Source organism: Gigantopelta aegis, chromosome 1, assembly GCF_016097555.1.
Source record: "Gigantopelta aegis isolate Gae_Host chromosome 1, Gae_host_genome, whole genome shotgun sequence".
Lineage (NCBI taxonomy): Eukaryota > Metazoa > Mollusca > Gastropoda > Neomphalida > Peltospiridae > Gigantopelta > Gigantopelta aegis.
The window spans coordinates 21,019,030-21,038,406 of record NC_054699.1 but is presented as its reverse complement, the minus strand read 5'-3'; the positions used below and the strand labels follow the sequence as shown (position 1 = coordinate 21,038,406).

At 38.1% G+C, this 19,377-nt stretch overlaps 1 protein-coding gene across 2 annotated transcripts; it reads left to right on the top strand.

The window, feature by feature from the left end:
* Nucleotides 1-975: 975 nt before the first annotated feature.
* On the top strand, nucleotides 976-19,377 carry LOC121371969 (flavin-containing monooxygenase 5-like). Of its 2 annotated transcripts, XM_041498209.1 has the most exons (11): nucleotides 976-1,053; nucleotides 1,704-2,133; nucleotides 3,669-3,838; nucleotides 5,013-5,168; nucleotides 5,905-6,031; nucleotides 6,401-6,571; nucleotides 12,418-12,526; nucleotides 13,983-14,132; nucleotides 15,236-15,421; nucleotides 16,992-17,125; nucleotides 17,935-19,377. In XM_041498209.1, the coding sequence occupies exons 2-11, from the start codon at nucleotides 1,931-1,933 to the stop codon at nucleotides 18,131-18,133; spliced, it is 1,605 nt and encodes a 534-aa protein (XP_041354143.1). In that variant the 5' UTR covers nucleotides 976-1,053; nucleotides 1,704-1,930; the 3' UTR covers nucleotides 18,134-19,377. The 2 variants fall into 2 exon arrangements, with proteins under 2 accessions (XP_041354143.1, XP_041354135.1); XM_041498201.1 differs by lacking the exon at nucleotides 976-1,053 and having other exon boundaries at nucleotides 1,623-2,133.

Genomic DNA, 19,377 nt, shown 5'->3' with positions numbered 1-19,377 from the left:
TATGTCTGATGCCATATAACCGTAAATAAAATGTGTTGAGTGCGTCGTTAAATAAAACATTTCTTTCTTTCTTTCTTTGAATATGTACTGACGTCCAAAAGAAACTCTTCAAGGCTTGAAATCGTATTATAGAAAACCAACAAACGATATATATAGTGGAATTTCAGGGGCGTTCGCAGGAAATTTTGCAGGGGGGTCGAGGTGTCTGGCGAAGCCCGTGGCGGGGGGTTTGGGGGGATATGAAATTTTTGTTCGCCTTGAGCAGGGGGGTTTCGACCCCAACCACCCACACCCCCCCCCCCCCCCCCCCGCCTGAATTCCGAATTCAACATCTAAACGTTACAATTAAAGGGACAGACCCTAGTTTTTAAACACTAAGGTATATTTGTTTACATAGACCCTAGTTTCAACCCGTAAAAATAGACACTAAGTTTGGTTAATTTACAAACCTGTAACAAATTTGGATACAACAGAGTGAAACAAGTGTCCGTGACGTTGAAATACCCTTAAAAATAAGACTATATAACGCGACTACATAACCGTTAGTTAAAAAATGCATTTTGTGGTATTGGAAACACCAGGATGACCAGAAATACTTCGGTTGCACGGAAATGGATTATCTAAACAATAAAATATAAAGTAATGTTTGATTTCAGTGATCATAAACGGCTCTAATAGTGGAAAATATGCTGTAGTGTTTTAAAACTAGGGTATGTCCCTTTAACGATACATGCAAAATGCTTGATCTTATGTATGTAAACTTTCTTTTAGACATCAGTATATTTATATATCAGTCATGTAAAACAATTTCGGTGTGGTTATTTATTTTTAAACTCATTTTCGTACTTATAAATGTTCGGTGTGGTTATTTATTTTAAAACTTATTTTCGTACTTATAAATGTTCGGTGTGGTTATTTATTTTTAAACTTATTTTCGTACTTATAAATGTTCGGTGTGGTTATTTACTTTTAAACTTATTTTTATGCTTATAAGGTTTAAGCATGCTGTCCTGAGCACATACCTTTGCTTTTCAAGGCTGTCTGTTAACTTGGGTGAGAAGTCGGCATTACACTAGTAGGGTGTATACCATCAAATCAAATTCCATAGACGACAATAGTAACATATCTGGCTAACTGCTACACGCAGCGTATCAATTAGACTCATTAAGTCGTTAAAACTTTATCTGTGTGGGAGCCGGTACTTGGGTGAGAACCCAATACCTACCAGTCTTAAGGACCGGTGGTTTAATCACTGTGTTTCTATGCTATTCTAGTAGCACGTGCTACGAACGACGCGCTTCAGGGGGCCCGCGGTGTATATTTATTTTCCCCATTTTATTTTTCTCCTCACCCCGAGTGAGTTGCAAAATATATATCCTGGGAAGGGGGGGGGGGGGGGGCGCTGTTATGTGTGCTACAGGCCCCGCGTATCCTTAAACCGGCTCTTATGTTACTGTACACCACCGAGGCCGGTCACAATGTGGTCATTTGGTTTAACGTAAAGCGCATGAACTAAATTCGCGAACGTTTTTCTGCTCTCTCTGTCTGAACGCAACTTAGATTAAAAATAGCCAAATAGTTTTTCCGAATCTATTTTTAGTCTCAGTATCACGTCGTGAGAAGGCATATGTGACAGACATAACCTATCTTTCTTATATGTGTCAGCAAGACGACGGACGATTTTATTTCTTATATATTGACAGGATACAATCAAAGTGGGACTACACCCTCTTTATCTGCGGAATATGCCGAGGTTTGCCGATTTAGTTCTACATTGATAACAAAATGTATAATAGTACTAGCTTCGTGACCACTGTTAATCAGTTGTAACATTGTAGTCACATGGTGATAGTTTGGACTTCAGTCCTCAAATCTACCCCAGTTGTTCCCTCAACACTGACAACGTGTAGGCCACGACTTTTTGACAACGATGGAGTTGACAGAATCAACTGAAACTACAAAAACCACCCAAAAAGATGTCATTGTTATTGGAGCCGGCGTCTCGGGTTTGGTGGGGGCTAAATGTCTCCAAGAAGATGGGTTTTCGGTCGCTGTCCTGGAAAGGACCGGGGAGGTCGGAGGACTGTGGATGTTCCGAGAAAATGACTATGGAGTTATGCGGTTTACTCATATGTAGGTTAAAAATCCAGTCTAGTTTAATTTTTTAAAATCCATTCTAGCTTAATTTTAAAGGTATGTATCCTCCTTTTTTTCCTTTTTTTCCTTTTTCTTCTTTTTCTTTTTACCGTTAAACACATGGAAATGGAAAAGATGCTGTTTTAAAATTTCTTGTATTAAATGTTAAGATAAACGACAGGACATTGTGGCACCATCGTTTTGGCTTCGTATACTACAATAAATAAATATTTATAACATCTTATTACAGTAATTTCTTTTACATTACATTCCAATGATTTGATGAATATTAAAAAAAATATATCATCTTTATAAACTTGAACTTAGCCGTTTCTCTACCTTATGAAAAATGTAAATATGCCATGTGTATAATACGGCATTATCTGCACAATATGGAACAGGCAATTATTTTGTTAGGGGTACAGGTTGGCTTGTGAAGATAATAGCTCAAGTGACGTCACTTTTTTCATCCATAATTTATAATATTAATAAAATCATCCAATGATATTTCGGTTCTTAAAATGCTGAAGAACTCACATATTCACTCACATATAATTATATACACCTTTAAATTACTTCTAAAAATGTATTATTCATCCTTCTATCTAGAATTGTTGCTGCTAACAAAATACGTTTCAGTGTTAATCAGAAATATTTAGTTATTATAAAATTATTAATTCTCGGAATGTCATCACGTCTTTAGCCCAGTGGGCCCGCCGACGGGGATCGATCCTAGATCGACCGCGCATCAGGCGAGCGCCTGTAGCTCAGTGGGAAATTGCTCACCTGAAGCGCGGACGATCTTGGATCGATCCCCGTCGGTGGGCCCATTGGGCTATTTCTCGTTTCAGCCAGTCACTTAGTGCACCACAACTTGTATATCAAAGGCCGTGGTATGTGCTATCCTGTCTGTGGGATGGTGCATATAAAAGATCCAGTGCTACTTATTGAAAAATGCAGCAGGTTTCCTCTCAAAAGACTATATGTCAAAATTACAAAATGTTTGACATCCAATAGCCTATGGTTAATAATTCAATGTGCTGTAGTGGTGTCGTTAAACAAAACAAACTTTAAATTTAAATTTCCAATGAGCGTCTTACATACATGCATATTCAAACCAGTCCGAAGAGGCAGTCCTCTGACCGGCTACGAAGGAAGTATATATATATATTGTCTTAATAAGTGACAGTCCTATAAGGGAAACTCCTGATTCCTTTTGACTCTACCTTGTGCAGAGATACGATTTCATAAAAGAATAATTAACATTAATGTTTTAAGGGCAAGTAAATATTTTCGGGTTTTTTTTTTTTTTTCTTCTTCTTAATACAAGATTTACGTAAAATTCATTTGGTTCTGGTTTTACATAGAATACGATGTTTGCATCACTTGACAAAAAGTATCCAAACAAAGTTTAGAAACTATCTGTAATCATGGCATTGGAAAAAAGAAGAAGAAAAAACAAACTGTTAATGCACTTTAGACGAACGACATGGATGGACGTATTGCCTTTAAAATGTGTGTTTCTTCTTCAGAAATGTTTCTAAACATAACTACTGCTTCTCCGACTTTCCTTTTCCCGACGATGTGTGCGATTTTCCTCACAACACAGACATGGCTAACTACATCGTCGACTACACCAAACACTTCAAATTGAACGACTTGATACATTTTCACATCAAGGTTCTTCACGTCGAAAGGAAAAGTAAGTTCAAGGTCATCTGTTTTGATATGGCAATCCCAATGCAATGTACTATAATAACGATTACTAGTATATCAAGATATTATCTTATCCAAAGCAAAAGAAAAGAAAGAAAGGGGAATATATATATATATATGTATATATATATACAAAATGTCTTTCAAACGAGCGTTAACCGAAGAACGCACACACACACACACACACACACACACACATTGGAACAATGTATGTTTCAAGTCACGTAATAAAAGCTAAAGAGTCAATTGTTTTGTCAGTCAGTGATAGTGATGGAAATCCCATCATCGATCATCGGTTATAATCGGTGTGCACCAACCGATCAAACTTTCGATTAAACACGGTCTGTTAGAATTATAAATGCTATAAACATAAGAAGGAATTGAATTACAAAGACCTGTCATCATATAATGTACATTTTGTCGTCTTCACCGGGATCTAGACTATACAAATTGCCAATTTTACATTTAAATAAAGAATATTACACGAGTGGCCGTTAAATACCATTTATCTCACAATGAGTTGTTTTAAAATGTATCTAACAAGCGAAAGCGAGTTCGATACGTTTTTAAACAACGAGTTGTGAAATAAATGGTATCTAACGGACACGAATGTATTATTCTATTTCTTACATATTTTCAAACACCAGGTTTTAAGCAAATTTTAACATCTTTATCGACTAAAAGATATTTACAACCTTTTGCACTTGTAGCTCACTTACGCGTCACAGACACGTGATTGCCAGGTTAACTATACATTTCCACCGTGCTTTTGTTTTATTGGACGTATGGCATTGGTGACCTGGTCATCATCACCTAGGAGCAGCCAGTCATATGTCTTGAAATTGTTAACACAACCATTTGTTATTAAAAAAAATAACACATGGTGTTATCACTAACTGGTGTGTAAGAATATCATTTAATATCTTCTCTATGTTGGCCTACATATTAAAACAAACACCAACACTAACGTATTTACATCAATTCCATCATCTAAAATGGAGAAACAATTACAGTTACAGTTACCATTTCCCCCACATAATCGATTATGGATTTTTACAATCGATCATCACATCAGTACAGCCCAACCGATCAATTTTATTTTATTTTAATCGATCATAGCAACATCGCTTGTCAATGCTAGTGTTTGACGTGTGTTTCAGATGAGGAGTGGCACGTGACGGTGTGTCGCACGGAAGATGACGGAAAGACGGAGACGAAAGATCGGGAAATATTCGTCGGAAAATTTCTGGCGATTGCTTCCGGACATCACGCAGCGCCGAACCGAATCCAGCTGAAAGGAGAGGAAACCTTTACAGGTGCATGGCCTAGCCAAAATATCCTTTCGACTCTCCCTTTTGCGGAGATACAATTTTGATCGTAGTAACGGTTTTGTAGTTCAGATTAGTTACACATTTTTTTTAAGGCTTTGATAAACTATTTGTTTTTCTTACCGTTAATATGCTGCCGTAGTTTAAAAAAACACACAAAAAAACCCTTGCTATGCTGGAAGTTGATCGTGTTTGACAACTTGCTCTGATCAGTAGATGGCGGGACGTAGCCCAGTGGTACAGCGCTCGCTTGATGCGCGGTCGGTCTGGGATCGATCCCCGTCGATGGACCCATTGGGCTAATTCTCGTTCTAGCCAGTGCACCACGACTGGTATATCAAAGGCCGTAGTATGTGTTATCCTCTCTGTGGTATGGTGCATATAAAAGATCCCTTGCTGCTAATCGAAAAGAGTAGCAAGCACATGAAGTGGTGACAGCGGGTTTCCTATCTCAATCTGTGTGTGGTCCTTAACCATATGTCTGACGTCATATAACCGTAAATAAAATGTGTTGAGTGCGTCGTTAAATAAAACATTTCCTTCCTGATCAGCAGGTTCAAGGTTGGACAATAAGAATGGTCTCTTTAGCGGCAGTAGGTTTCTTTAACAGCTTTCTAGATCGCGTGTCTTAGTTATTGTGTTTGGAAGATGTGATGTCCATTGATTAAACAATGCGTTGAGGTGTTATTAAACATACTTTTCTCCCTTGTTGTTCGTGTTTTAGGGGATATAATCCATTCGGTTGACTACAATGACGCCATCACTAACGGCTACGTCGGAAAGCGAGTTTTAGTGGTTGGTATTGGGAACAGCGCCGTGGACGTGGCCGTTGATTGTGCTACTGTTGGCAGGTAGGATACTGTTAGTTGGGTGGGTGCTTGATTGATTGATTGATTGATTGATTGATTGATTGATTGATTGATTGACTGACTGACTGATGGACTGACTGTATTGACTGACTACCTGACTGACTGATTGGTTGGTTGGTTGGTTTGTTCGTTGGTTGGTTGGTTGGTTTATTCATTATCAGGTAGGAGATTGATTGACTAACTGGCTGGTTGGTTGGTTGGTTGGTTGGATGGTTGGTTGAGCGAATGAATGTTTCGACTCATTATTCTTATTTGCCCACGCTAATGCATAAAATCATCAAACGATATAGCAGACAAAACCCACATTACTTATGTTCACCATCTTTATTACCATTATCATCGTCGTTTCAGGTGCAAATCGGTTTACATCAGCACCCGATCGGGTGCCTGGATTGTGCCTAACTACGTCTTTGGCCATGCAGTAGACCTCTACGCATGCCGGGCATTCTTCATGTTGCCATGGCGATGGGCCAACGTCATATTCGAGACGATCATCAAACTGATTTCCGGAAATCCCCGAAGGTAAAATACATCCATTGGTTCCGCCATATTATAGCACCAGCCACGCGTACCTCCATCCTTCCATTTACATGCCTCTCACCCCTCTCCCGCCATCCATATACAGTCTTAGAATTTTATATGAAAGTATATATTGAAATCGGTCTAAGTATATTACATTTGACGAGCACGTGACTGTGTATCATGGAAGCAATCATTTAAAACATCCTTTGATTCTGCCTTGCGAAGATATACGATTTTGATCACGGAATACCGTTTTATCCTTCAGATTAATATATTGAATCTGGCACATGACGCAGTTTCGTATCCAGAATCCCTTTCATCTGAAACAGCCATTCCGAATCCGTTAAAGTGGTGACATATTTATGCCAGCGCTGTTGAATGGTCGACTGAAAGATAATTAATCTTTATAACATTAGATTTTCTCAGACCTACCAGAGGCATAGATAAGTCAAAATTCAAGATACGCACGCGGCATGCGAAGCAACAAAAGTTTGAAGCATGCCCCACAAACGTTTTACAACTATATAATAAATATGACCTAAATAAAATGCGATTTCCTGTCATCATCTTAAAGCACTTATAGCCTCGAAAGTGGCAGTCCTCCTACATACTATGCAAGAAGGATGTAACCAGGGCCGTACCCTGATCAAAATCCTGGGGAGGGGGGGGGGGGGGGCACTACTTTTTATAAACAAATGAAACACTATACAAATTAAACCCTGAGATGTGTATGCTATTTTCTGGAGTAAAAAAAGTGAGATTCTCGGGTGGGGGCAACTCATCTACCCTCACGTCTTCTACTTGGGCATATATTTCGATATCTACGTTTGAAATGTCAACTGTGGAATAGGCTATGGTTTCATCTACAATACTTTGAGGACTGCACTCGTCACCCAATTCAGTATAGGGCAATGTAATTTTTTAAACGTTCGAGAGACAAGCAAATCTTGTATGCCAATATCTAGAACAAATTGTATTTTTACTGTCTTTCCTCTTGGATTGGCAGTAATAAATGCATACACTTTCTGTATAATCTGCTGGAGACCCAAACCACTCATTATATGGACATTGCAGCCAATACAACTCATTTCTGTATGTAACCCTCCCAATCACAAGACAACAGAGCAGAGCGGACTTGTTGAAGGTTCATTATTGAGGTTGCTAGTGTTTGCTAGTGTTTGCTTCCCACTACAATGGCTGATCAAAGGTTAATACTGATGTTGATCCCTATCGCCAGGAATGATCAGATACAAAGACCATCGTTGAGTAAATACATGAAGGATCGCCAGCATTCATGTCGATCGTCGGTACAAAAGTCACAGATGATTTCCCTGAGTATAAACCATTCTGGTACATCTGCGTACGTCCCGACATTCTTGGCATGTGTAACCCGAGTGGCCAATTCATCTAAGACAAGATATGATCTACTGGTGTACGATGCTTCAGTTTATCAAATTTCATAGTTGACATGCTATTTGACGTTGGCTTACAAGTACGAAGGTATTTCAGTTTTCTCCAAGTGTTATTAATTCATTTACAGACATAAGTCTTCGTCATCCGGATCTAACACCTGTTATTATTCCAATTCTGTCGAAGGTATTCTTTCCATCAAGTGTACATGAATTCTGGTCTGCAACACACTGTACAAAGCTGCCAGACACAAAACCAAGTATACCGGTTCCTTGGGAGGCAGAAGCGCTAGTTTCAAGGCTATTGAGTATATCGATAAAACATTTGGACCCAAATTAATGGTGAAGTTGAATGACAAATCAAATCAGTAAAGGAGCTAAATGTAAAAGAGGACGAGATACCCATAGTATTGCTCGACCAACAGACAATACTTTCAGTTGAGAATCCTTTTCACGGAATATATGCTTTTGAGAAGCACACGTAAATTTTGTGTAGATATTTACTATAATAAATAATAAATTCCCGGTGCTATATCCATTGTGTAAGCAAACAAAATAAAATTTCAAGAATGTGAAGGCAAGGTTTAATATTATAATAAAATTAGATTAAATGGTGAAAAGTGTAAGTTGTGGAATCAAATAAAAATGAAAATGGAACAAGCCGAGGTAAGTAGAATTATACACAGAATAAAAATATTTCCAGAAATTAAAATGAAAAAGAAACGAGTCAAAAAAATAAGTCAATGACCCAAAATTAACACTAACAAGACGTGCGTCAATGCCACAAAACAAATTTGTGTGACAAAATATACACAAATATAAATAATCTATTTTTACACATTTGCAATATTATATTATTGATAGCTAGTATATATATTTATGGCAAATTTTATTGAGCAATTTATCTATTTCACATATCCATGGAGAAAAAACAATCGTAATTTTGTCTCTAGCGAATACATTGTTAGCAAATACACTCTATTTGCAATGGATCCATATGGGAATGAATGAATGAATGAATGTTTAACGACACCCCAGCACGAAAAATACATCGGCTATTGGGTGTCAAACTATGGTAATGCAAATAAATAAAGTGATGATCAATATCAATATAAAAATTCAAGGTTTAAACAAAAACAGTGTAAAGAACTGTGCAAAAATACAAATACAAATATCACAGAATTTTAAGCCTAGATCACACTATACGACGCGACTCAACTGGACGGTCGCGTCGCGTCGTGGGCCACGATCGCTGACCAATCGGTCGTGTCTGAAATCCGTTCACACTATAAGACGCCACTCAACTGAAAAAAAAGTCTTGTTAATTACCCCTCTTTTAAAAATCTAAGATGAGTCCAACAAGACACTGAAGAACTCGGACTGCCGTAGTTGACATGATGATGTTAAAACGACATCGTCTAAAGTGACATGGTACTTGTGAATGGTGTTTTGTTATACATTATTGATGCCTGTCCCCGGCGACAATTCATTCACACACGTACTTGTATCTGTTTCAAATCGAAATAATGTACAATTTACATTGTGTGCGAGAGAGAGAGAGAGAGAGAGAGAGAGAGAGAGAGAGAGAGAGAGAGAGAGAGAGACGGAGAGAGGGGAGGGAGGGGAAGAGTCAGTGACAGGCGACTTAAGTGAGTGGCAGGAATCTGAAAATAATACGAGGGACAGTTAATACATTACTGGAACATCCAATTGTTGGCACCTTCCGACAGGACTAATTTTCTTCTGATCATGCTGACCAGTGAGGTATTTCATTCATGAGACAATACTTTCAAAATGCTTTAAATTCACCACTCGAGATCTATCCAAGTAATAAGAACCCCCAACTGTTCACTAGTAGGAAAAAGTATTTTAAAAGCTCCTTTTCAGACGACCTCCTCCCATAATCGTGTGACCTTCTGTAACGCATAGGCCACTACTCGAAAATTATGTAACATTCAATGCATAACCTCTCCCAAAAGACATATTGACTAATATTATAAGATTTTTTATTTATGTCTGTTTGGTAATAATACCGCTGGATAGAAAATCATCAGTTAAAAAACACAACAGCAATGATTAGTTGCATTTTAATTTATAAATAAATATGATAAAATTATTTTTAAAACATGATATATAACTCATGACAAACACCTCCTCCATTCCCATGTTTCGTAACACCTCCATGAAATCCCTTCCCATCCCCACTAGAATGTTACTTAGCCCAATTCATGAACGGACCCTTGTACGAGGGTCCACTTAATCTGAGAGATGAGACTACGGAATTAGTAACGAGTTAGAATTTACCGGTAAGTATAACTGGGTGTTTGCCATATGCATACTTATCCACAAATAGGTTATCCCCCCCCCCCCACACACACACACACACATAAGAAAAAGAAGGAAAGACAACAAAACAAAACACAAATAAAAAATAAAAAACCCCACCACACACTTACACACTGTAAATTGTCTAGTAACATGACTTACGGTATGCTTTCTGTGCAGATGCTTTCTGTTTATTAGCAATGCTCTGGAATAAAAAGGTTCCACCCAGGGTCCGAGGGGAGTATTTGAAGGGGGAAGGGGCTATAGGGAATTTGAGGCATGCTCCCTCAACAAAAGTTTGACTTTCAAGCGTTCTAGCACAGCATTAACAGGGGAAATGCGGGCAAGAGGCATGGGTCCCGCCCCCTCCCGCGTTCTGCACCTATAACATCTTCTTTTCAAATGTGATGGTTTCGAAAAATGACGACAACATGATATTTATATTTATCAGAATTCCGTTATGGTTTCCATGGACGCTTAAAATAATGTTTTAATAATGCTGATCAACACGGCGTAAATACCAGCTTCAATATGCCTAAAATGTTATATCTTTAGAAAATGTATAAAAAGCAGTACAGTTCACTCTACGACTCCTCTGGTGACCACAGTTAAAGACAGAACAAATGTTGCGAACCATTCTGAATTGTGTTCTTCATTTTAGAAGAAAAATTTTTCTCACATAACATGTTAATCAATGGCAAAAATCGTTTGTTTACATCGCCCAGCCTCTTTTCATAGTTATGCAGGTGGCGCTACGGTGGTGACTGCGAAGGGGTCTATTCCTCTGTCCAGAATAATTCCGCCATTGTAACTTTTATGTCACATGATGAAATGTAGACATTCCATTGGATACCGGTAGACATCAGTTGTATAGCGTCGTATAAACCGTTCACACTACACGACGCGACAGTCGCGTCGCGTCGTAGACCCGTTCACACTATACGACGGCCGTCGTCTGCGACTGAACATGTTCGGCCGTGTCAAATGCAGTCGGGCCGACTGAAAATCAGTCGCCGACGGCTGATTTTTCAATACACACTACACGACGCGACTCAACTGTTGAGTTGAGTTGGGTCGCGTCGTATAATGTGATATAGGCTTTACAGACACCGAATTTTACTCTAAATTTCAATTTGTGCTGTATTGGCCATTCTCAAAGAGAATGTTACACCCCTGCACCACGGTGAGGTTACAGCACGCGCAGGGGGAATCCATATGGGCATCCATAGTTTTAAAAAATGTGAACGAGCAACTTTATAACATTTCTTTAAACAGCAGAACAAAATTGCGTTATTTATAATATTTTTTATCAGTACACAATTGTTGATGTCCGAGTTGAATAATTGGATCGATTATTCAGAATTATCATAAATCGAACGTTTTAGAATGTAAACAGAACGCATTGACGACGCAAACGAATTTGAAAGCATGCGCCATGAAACTTTATTTTTTGATGTAAAATAAACACATTTAGACGTAATTTATCACAATGAAGTTTTAAATTCTCAACAAAAGCTTTCAGAAGATGTAACAGTAAAATAATCTTTTATAGTACTGAAAGTGTCAACAATTTAATGTGAAGGACAAAACGTTATTATCTCCCTTGATGTGTACGAAGCCCCACGACGTCATATTTTAAATATACTTTCGGGACAAAGTTTGGTCGCAAAATTAAGCATGTTCCCCCACCGATATTTTCCGATACTTTTCATATGTTGTTTCTAAAGATTTTCTGAGTAATTTCTCGTAAAAATTGTTACTGTTGCAATTAGTTGCGGGTCAAACCTTAATTTGACTGGACTATTAGACGAGTCACCTGATAGAGACGTATGGAAACAATCACAACGTTGCCAAAATTTCTCTTCCACTTGGCCTTGTTCAGAGATACGGTTTTGTTTAAGGAAAATGGTTTTGTCGTTCAGATTTGGAGCATCAAGGTTTCGAAAAATGGTTTTATTTTAAATGCGAGAATATACCAACACACTAAATATTCGTTTGTATGTGAATACCGTAACCTCCCCGCTGTTGTAATTTGTTCGGGGGAAATGCGACGCTCACCAACTTTTCTCTCTTTTTTTAATGTGGCTTTATGCAAAATTTATTTTTAACCAGTTGGGGTTTAAATCCAAAGATGCGAGCGCTACAGACGCAGCCCACTGTTAGTCCGACGCTGATTCACCATATACAACGGGAAAATATCACACTTGTACCAAACATACTGGTTAGTAGTTTTGTATTTGTTAAAGGCACTGACGTTTTCTTCTTCTTTTTTTTGGGGGGGGGGGGGATTTGTTTTTTATTTTCGGTACATCCGAACATGCTGAACACCCCATTTATTCACTTCTAATTTTACAATTCGAACATGGCTTAATCATCACTAACCCTATTTAACAGACAGATTACGTTCGGCAGTTAAAGAATTGTTTTGTTTTGGGTTTTTTTGTTATATTTTGTTGTTGTTTTTTTTGTTGTTTTTTGGGGGGGGGGGTTGTTGGGGTTGTTGGGGTTTTTTTTGGTTAGATTACAAATGAGTAAATTGCTCAAATTGGCAAATTGGCAAATCTCTGGACATCCAGATGTTTGTAATAGCTCAAAATGAATTCTTGTCAAACAGAAAAGGTAACTATATTTATATTTGGAACACAATTTAAAGATGCAATCTCGAGTATAATTATATGTATTACAAATTATTTAACTATTTAGAATATATTATTTTATTACTATGACAAGCCATTATTCGATATCCTTTAGCAACTTTAAGTCTTATAAACATGTATCATTCACCATTTTATTACTTTAGAATAGACACTTTTAAGCTGTATCCTAACCGGCCGCGAGCGATGCAAGCGATTATTTTAGAAATCATTGATTTCCATTGCCGCATCCTAACTGCACGCGCGCGACGCGACAGATTTATATGTCGCGTCGCACGCGTGCGGTTAGGATGCAGCAATGGAAATCAATGATTTCTAAAATAATCGCTCGCATCGTTCGCGTCGCTCGCGGCCGGTTAGGATATAGCTTTACACTTAATGAATTAATATTATACAGTATATTTTTAAAATGGCGACTGTTGTGTCAGTACAAATATCTATTTTATACAATACTTTCTGATTTGTGCATATCACAGGATTAATATTTATGTTTTTAAATACTTTATGACACTTGCATACTCTCACAAGGTATTTCAAAAGGTCGACGGTGACTGTGACACTGTCTACCATGTTAATGGGTCGTTGACCTCTGTATTTCAGAAGGTCGACGGTGACACCGTTTACCATGTTAACGTGCCGTTGACCTCTATTTGTATTTCAGAAGGTCGACGGTGACACAGTCTACTTTGTTAATGGGACGTTGACCTCTAGTTGTATGTCATAAGGTCGACGGTGACACTGTCCACTTATTTAACGGGTCGGTGACCTCTATTTGTAGTTCAGAAGGCCGACGGTGACACTGTCTACCATGTTAACGGGTCGTTGACCTCTATTTGTATGTCATAAGGTCGACGGTGACACTGTCCACTTATTTAACGGGTCGTTGACCTCTATTTGTAGTTCAGAAGGCCGACGGTGACACTGTCTACTTTGTTAATGGGACGTTGACCTCTATTTGTATTTCAGAAGGTCGACGGTGACAGTACTTTGTTAATGGGTCGTTGACCTCTATTTGTATTTCAGAAGGTCGACGGTGACACTGTCTACTTTGTTAACGGGTCGTCTGCAAAGTTTGATAGTATCATCTGCTGCACCGGGTACAAGATTAACCTTCCATATCTGTCGTCAGAACTACGAGAACAGGTTATGGACGAAAATAAGAACTCCATTAAAGTGAGAATTTCTGTTATGAATCCATTCAACAATTACGTAAAGCAAACTGTAGCCATTTTTTGTATCTCCCTCATAGATTCCCCTCGTCTGAAATTAAGTAACGCTCTTGTCAATACATTTCTTCTTTCATATTTACCATAGCGTAATTTGACCAATACTGGGTTTTCTAATTCGCAACTTTGATTTATTATTATTATTATTATTATTATTATTTGGATGTTGGTAAATACACGTATTTGATAAAATAATCAGCAGAAGAAAAATAGGCTATGAATGCCTGTAGTTAATTTATGAATAAAATGTCACATGGTTCTAAAAACGTTCTGTACCTCTTGACAAATACCCACGTCCCGTACCCTATAACGTTTTGTAACACATCTTATGGTATTTAATTAATACTAATTCGCCCCACCCTACCTCTCTTTTCATTTAGAGCGTTAGATAACTGTTGATCCATTAGAACCATATGAAATCTGTACATTGCAGTTGTTCTGTTTCAGTTTTCTTTTCACATTTACCCGAAAAGCTTAAATGTTGTTCATTTCCAGTTACGTTTGCACATATTTGTACTGTTCTATTTCACTTATAAAAGAACATTTGCATTCTTAAGCCATCCGGGCTGGACGTAGCCTAGTGGTAAAGCGTTCGCTTGAAGGCGCGGTCGGTCTAGGATCGACCCCCGTCTGTGGACCCATTGGGCTATTTCTCGTTCCAGCCAGTGCTCCACAACTGGTGTAACAAAGGCCGTGGTATGTACTATTCTGTCTGAGGGGTGGTGCATATAAAAGATCCCTTGCTGCTAATCGATAAGAGTAGCCCATGAAGTGGAGACAGTAGGTTTCCTCTGTCAATATCTGTGTGATCCGTAACCATATGCCTGGCGCCATATAACCGCAATTAAAATGTGTTGAGTGTGTCGTTAAATAAGACATTTCCTTCTTTCCTTCTTAAGCCATCCATTTGTCCCAAACTACTGTTCTATTTTATTCAGAATCGTCTGAGCCCTCTTATAAAATTACTGAAAAACCATTAAATCTCTGTCTTTCCCAATGTTCCATTATCAATTATCATATTCTATTTAAGTTTTTATTGTTCTTTTTCAGTTGTACAAAAATGTTTTTAGTCCACACGTCGGTCACACTCTCGGCTTCATTGGTTTCGTGCAGCCGGCATCAGGTGGTATTTTAACAATGTCAGAAATCCAGGCTCGCTGGTTCTCTCAGCTCTGCAAGGGGAAGGTCAGACTGCCATCAAACATGGACATGGAACAAGACATCTGTAGAGAACGGGTAATGTTTCCTACATGTAGTTAAGCATGAGCAGCATTCATAATGTGGTCCTAAAACTGTTTAAAATACGTCTGGATGTTACCTTTAACACTGCCATTCAGGACCCAATTTCACAAAACATCGTAAGCCTAGTTTTTGCACGTAAACGTAAATCTACGACTAAACCACAATTCTTATTACTATTATAGTACAACAAATATACTTAGAAATATACATATTTCATTTTCTTTTGCCCTTAAATGTTCCATTTTCCTTAATGATGTAATTTTCTATGTGAAAAAGTGATTATAATCTGTTACTAAAAACTTATTATTTTTGGTGGAATAAATTCACCATTTACCAAGCTTTGAAGTGAAAGCAGTGATATAATCCAAATTTATTTCCAAATATTTCTGAAAATTAGGTACCGGTAGAATATTCACCTCAATCAGAAATTTGCCTTACGGGCACACCCACCAACAGATTGCCTGCAGACAACCTGGTTTGAATATGTCTATGGATAGACTTCACACACGTATATACTCATCTTGAAAAATCCCAAGGAGGGGGGGGGGGGGGCAGGAGGCCGATTGTGGTGATGGTGGTAGTCGTGGTGGTGGTAATGGTGGTGATTGTGGTGGTCGTGATCGTGATGGTGATGGTCGTGGTGGATATAGTGATCTCATAGTCTATACAGTTTGACGAAAATCTGGTACCGTGCTTATAAACCTTTAGAGCCAAAACTCAAATCGCTACAATTTGTATACGGCGTTAAAGTGTCACACTATTAATAACACTGTAATTGTTTATAAGCACGGAACTTGTAGATCCAAAACTGCATTACGGCTAACCATGACCCTATGACCCAAACAGATGCAACCTAATATTGTTTTAATCTAGGGTCCCTGCTTATAAAGACTCAAGTCTTTTTCAGTGACTTCAAACTTTGTTTTTATGGGCGATACTTTGTTATCACCCTCTGCCTACCATTCTCACTGATTAAACAGTGATTTGTTAAAGATATATTGCACATGTCCCTTGAACTTTTATCTTTGAAGAAACATTGTGTATGTCAATGTCCCATGACATCTGTCTTATTCAAAATGTGTATACGATTTTATATACAATATGGCCACAGATCACAGTTATCTTCCCATTTGCTTGTCCAAAATCCGGAAATTTGTCCGCGCATGTAGTCTACTGTTTGAATGATTATTTCATGGCAGACAGCTTTGAAGTAGCAACTATTTGACTGAAGTTGACATGGGAGAGCATGTAGTTTATAAACGTGTAACTTGTTGACAGTGCTTTTGGTGTAGAATGCGTGTACTCTGACCAGGTTTAATGGGTGTGTTTCTTTAAACCAATATCCTGGGAGAAAGAGCTGGACAACAGGGGTTGTCCTTTTCATGGTATGTTTCCCTCAGGCAGGCAAAGGTACATACAAACATCCATGGACCTGCTGATATTAATAAAAAATGCAATAGCCACTAACGCTATATAGAAACATATAGCGTAATTAATTGTGGTCTGTGGCCTGATATATAAATATTCCGATTCTTTGTTTATTTAATGTCGTGTGTTTTGACAGAGGCTCCAATCAGAGAGGTGGTACGAGTCGCCACGTCACACCATACAGAGGGATCCAATCAAGTACAACGATGAAATCGCGTCGTTCATTGGTTCAAAACCAAACATCTTCAAACATCCTTCTTTGGCGTGGAGGTAATTACGCAGACACTTTTTTTTTTCTTTTTTTTTCTTTTTTTTTTGAAGTCCGAATTTTAGCGTTATCCAAATGTTGCTTCTGTTCTGGTACTATCGTCAGAAACTCACAATATCACCCTCATTACATATTTTCCGTATTTTTGTGTTCAAGGTCAATTTTATTAAATCTTACAAACTACTACATTAAAACGCATGTTTATATTCAATTAAAGTTCACGGTATCCCATACATTTTCAAGTTTCCTGTCTGAGAAAGTGCATATAACAGATTCTGATCCCTTGCTGGTAATGGGAAGAAGTAGGAATTTCCTCTAATGTTTACGTGTCAGAATTACAAAATATTTAACATCCAATAGCCGATCATTAATTAATCAATGTGCTTTAGTAGTCATTGAAAAACCCACATTGACAGTCATGTAGGCAGACATATAGACCGATAAACTATTTTTTTTAAATTACCCATTAGTTTTAAACTGAAAAGCATAATTTACAAACATCTTGAAACAAAATGTGGTGGGGTTTTTTTTGTAAACATTGTATCGATAACGTTTTCCTTACATTATAAAAGTCTACCCACAGACCCGTAGAAATTGGGGGTGGGGGCATTTTAATCCATAATCTATATAGTGCCCACCCACTAAAGACGGTGGCCCCCTCACTAGATATTGTACCCCAATACTCCAGATATTTCATTTCTACTGGCCTGATCCATCCGTCCATTTTATCAGTTCATCAAGCCATATCTATCCTTACATACAAAACATCATAATATTTTGTTTTTTAAATTATTTAATTCTGTATATTCAGACTTATTTTTGGATCCTGTGGAGCATACCAATGGCGGCTTCAGGGCCCCAACAAGTGGTCGGGGGCAGAAGAAGCCGTGCGCGGGGTCCCGCTAACGGAACTGATGACTGTGTCTGGAATAGCCGTGGCGGCCATTCTTCTACTGGTGGCATTCTTCTCGTTCTGCGTATTTTATAGAATGCTGGACGTCTTGTTCTAAGCCAACAGTGTTTCGTGTTGGCCTGCTAACATACATGTTGGTTAACCGAGACTACGTTCTCAGTCTGCATATTTTATAGAATTATTGACATTTTGTTCAAAGCCAACAGGGTGTCGTGTATGCCTGCTAACATACATGTTGGTTAACCGAGACTACATTCTCAGTTTGCGTATTTTATAGAATGATTGACATTTTGTTCTAAGCCAACAGTGTCACGTGTAGGCCTGCTAACATACATGTTGGTTAACCGAGACTATGTTCTCAGTCCACGTATTTTATAGAATGATTGACATTTTGTTCTAAGCCAACAAGGTGTCATGTAGGCCTGCGAACATACATGTTGGGTAACCGAGACTATGTTCTCAGTCCACGTATTTTATAGAATGATTGACATTTTGTTCTAAGCCAACAGTGTCTCGTGTAGGCCTGCTAACATACATGTTGGTTAACCGAGACTATGTTCTCACTTTGCGTATTTTGTAGAATTATTGACATTTTGTTCTAAGCCAACAGGGTCTCATGTATGCCTGCTAACACTAGTAACAGACATGTTGGGTAATCGAGACAAGATCAGGATATCAGAGTGGTGGATGGAGTGATGATTGATTGATAATAAGTGAACGAAGGATTATGGGGCTGTTTACAATGATATTAAAAATGTAACGAGAGTACGTACAATACGTACCTTTTTTTTTCTTCTTTTTTTTCGTTTTTTTGGAGGGGGATATCCTTCCCCTTATTAAAACATAGACGTTGGAAGATTCCGTGACTTAGGGTGTTGGCAGCAATTATGTATCAATTCGTCTTTCAACTGGGTCGAGGCAGTGCTTAATTTTCAGTTGGTGTGTGTGTATTTGTGGGGTGGGGCTTGCCAATATCAACGTACATAGAAAATGTTGATTTTGCAAGAAATATTTTTATTAACATTTTTATTTGTTTTAAGAGCATAAGTTGGCATTGCCCTCCCACTTCCTTTCAGTTATGGTATGAGCGAAAGTGAAAATGGTTAATAATTGTATATTATACTATGAAAGAGGTGATTTTGGATCAGAGATTGATTGCGGAAGATGGCGCCAAAATAAATCAAGAACTACTGGGCTAAAACAAAAATATATTAATAATATTTATGCTAATACCTATTGGAAACCATTTCCATGTCCTTGTGTAAAAACACCAAGAGATGTTACCCAATAGGATCAAGTGGTCTGTTGTGATTTTTCAGAGTAATAAACACATCTAAAATG

Bases quoted from the DNA above. Each gene is read 5' to 3' on its own strand.
- LOC121371969 (XM_041498209.1), top strand. From the start codon at position 1,931: ATGGAGTTGACAGAATCAACTGAAACTACAAAAACCACCCAAAAAGAT. The intron at 3,839-5,012 runs GTAAGTTCAAGG...CGTGTGTTTCAG, and splicing joins TCTTCACGTCGAAAGGAAAA to ATGAGGAGTGGCACGTGACG. The intron at 17,126-17,934 runs GTAATTACGCAG...CTGTATATTCAG, and splicing joins CATCCTTCTTTGGCGTGGAG to ACTTATTTTTGGATCCTGTG.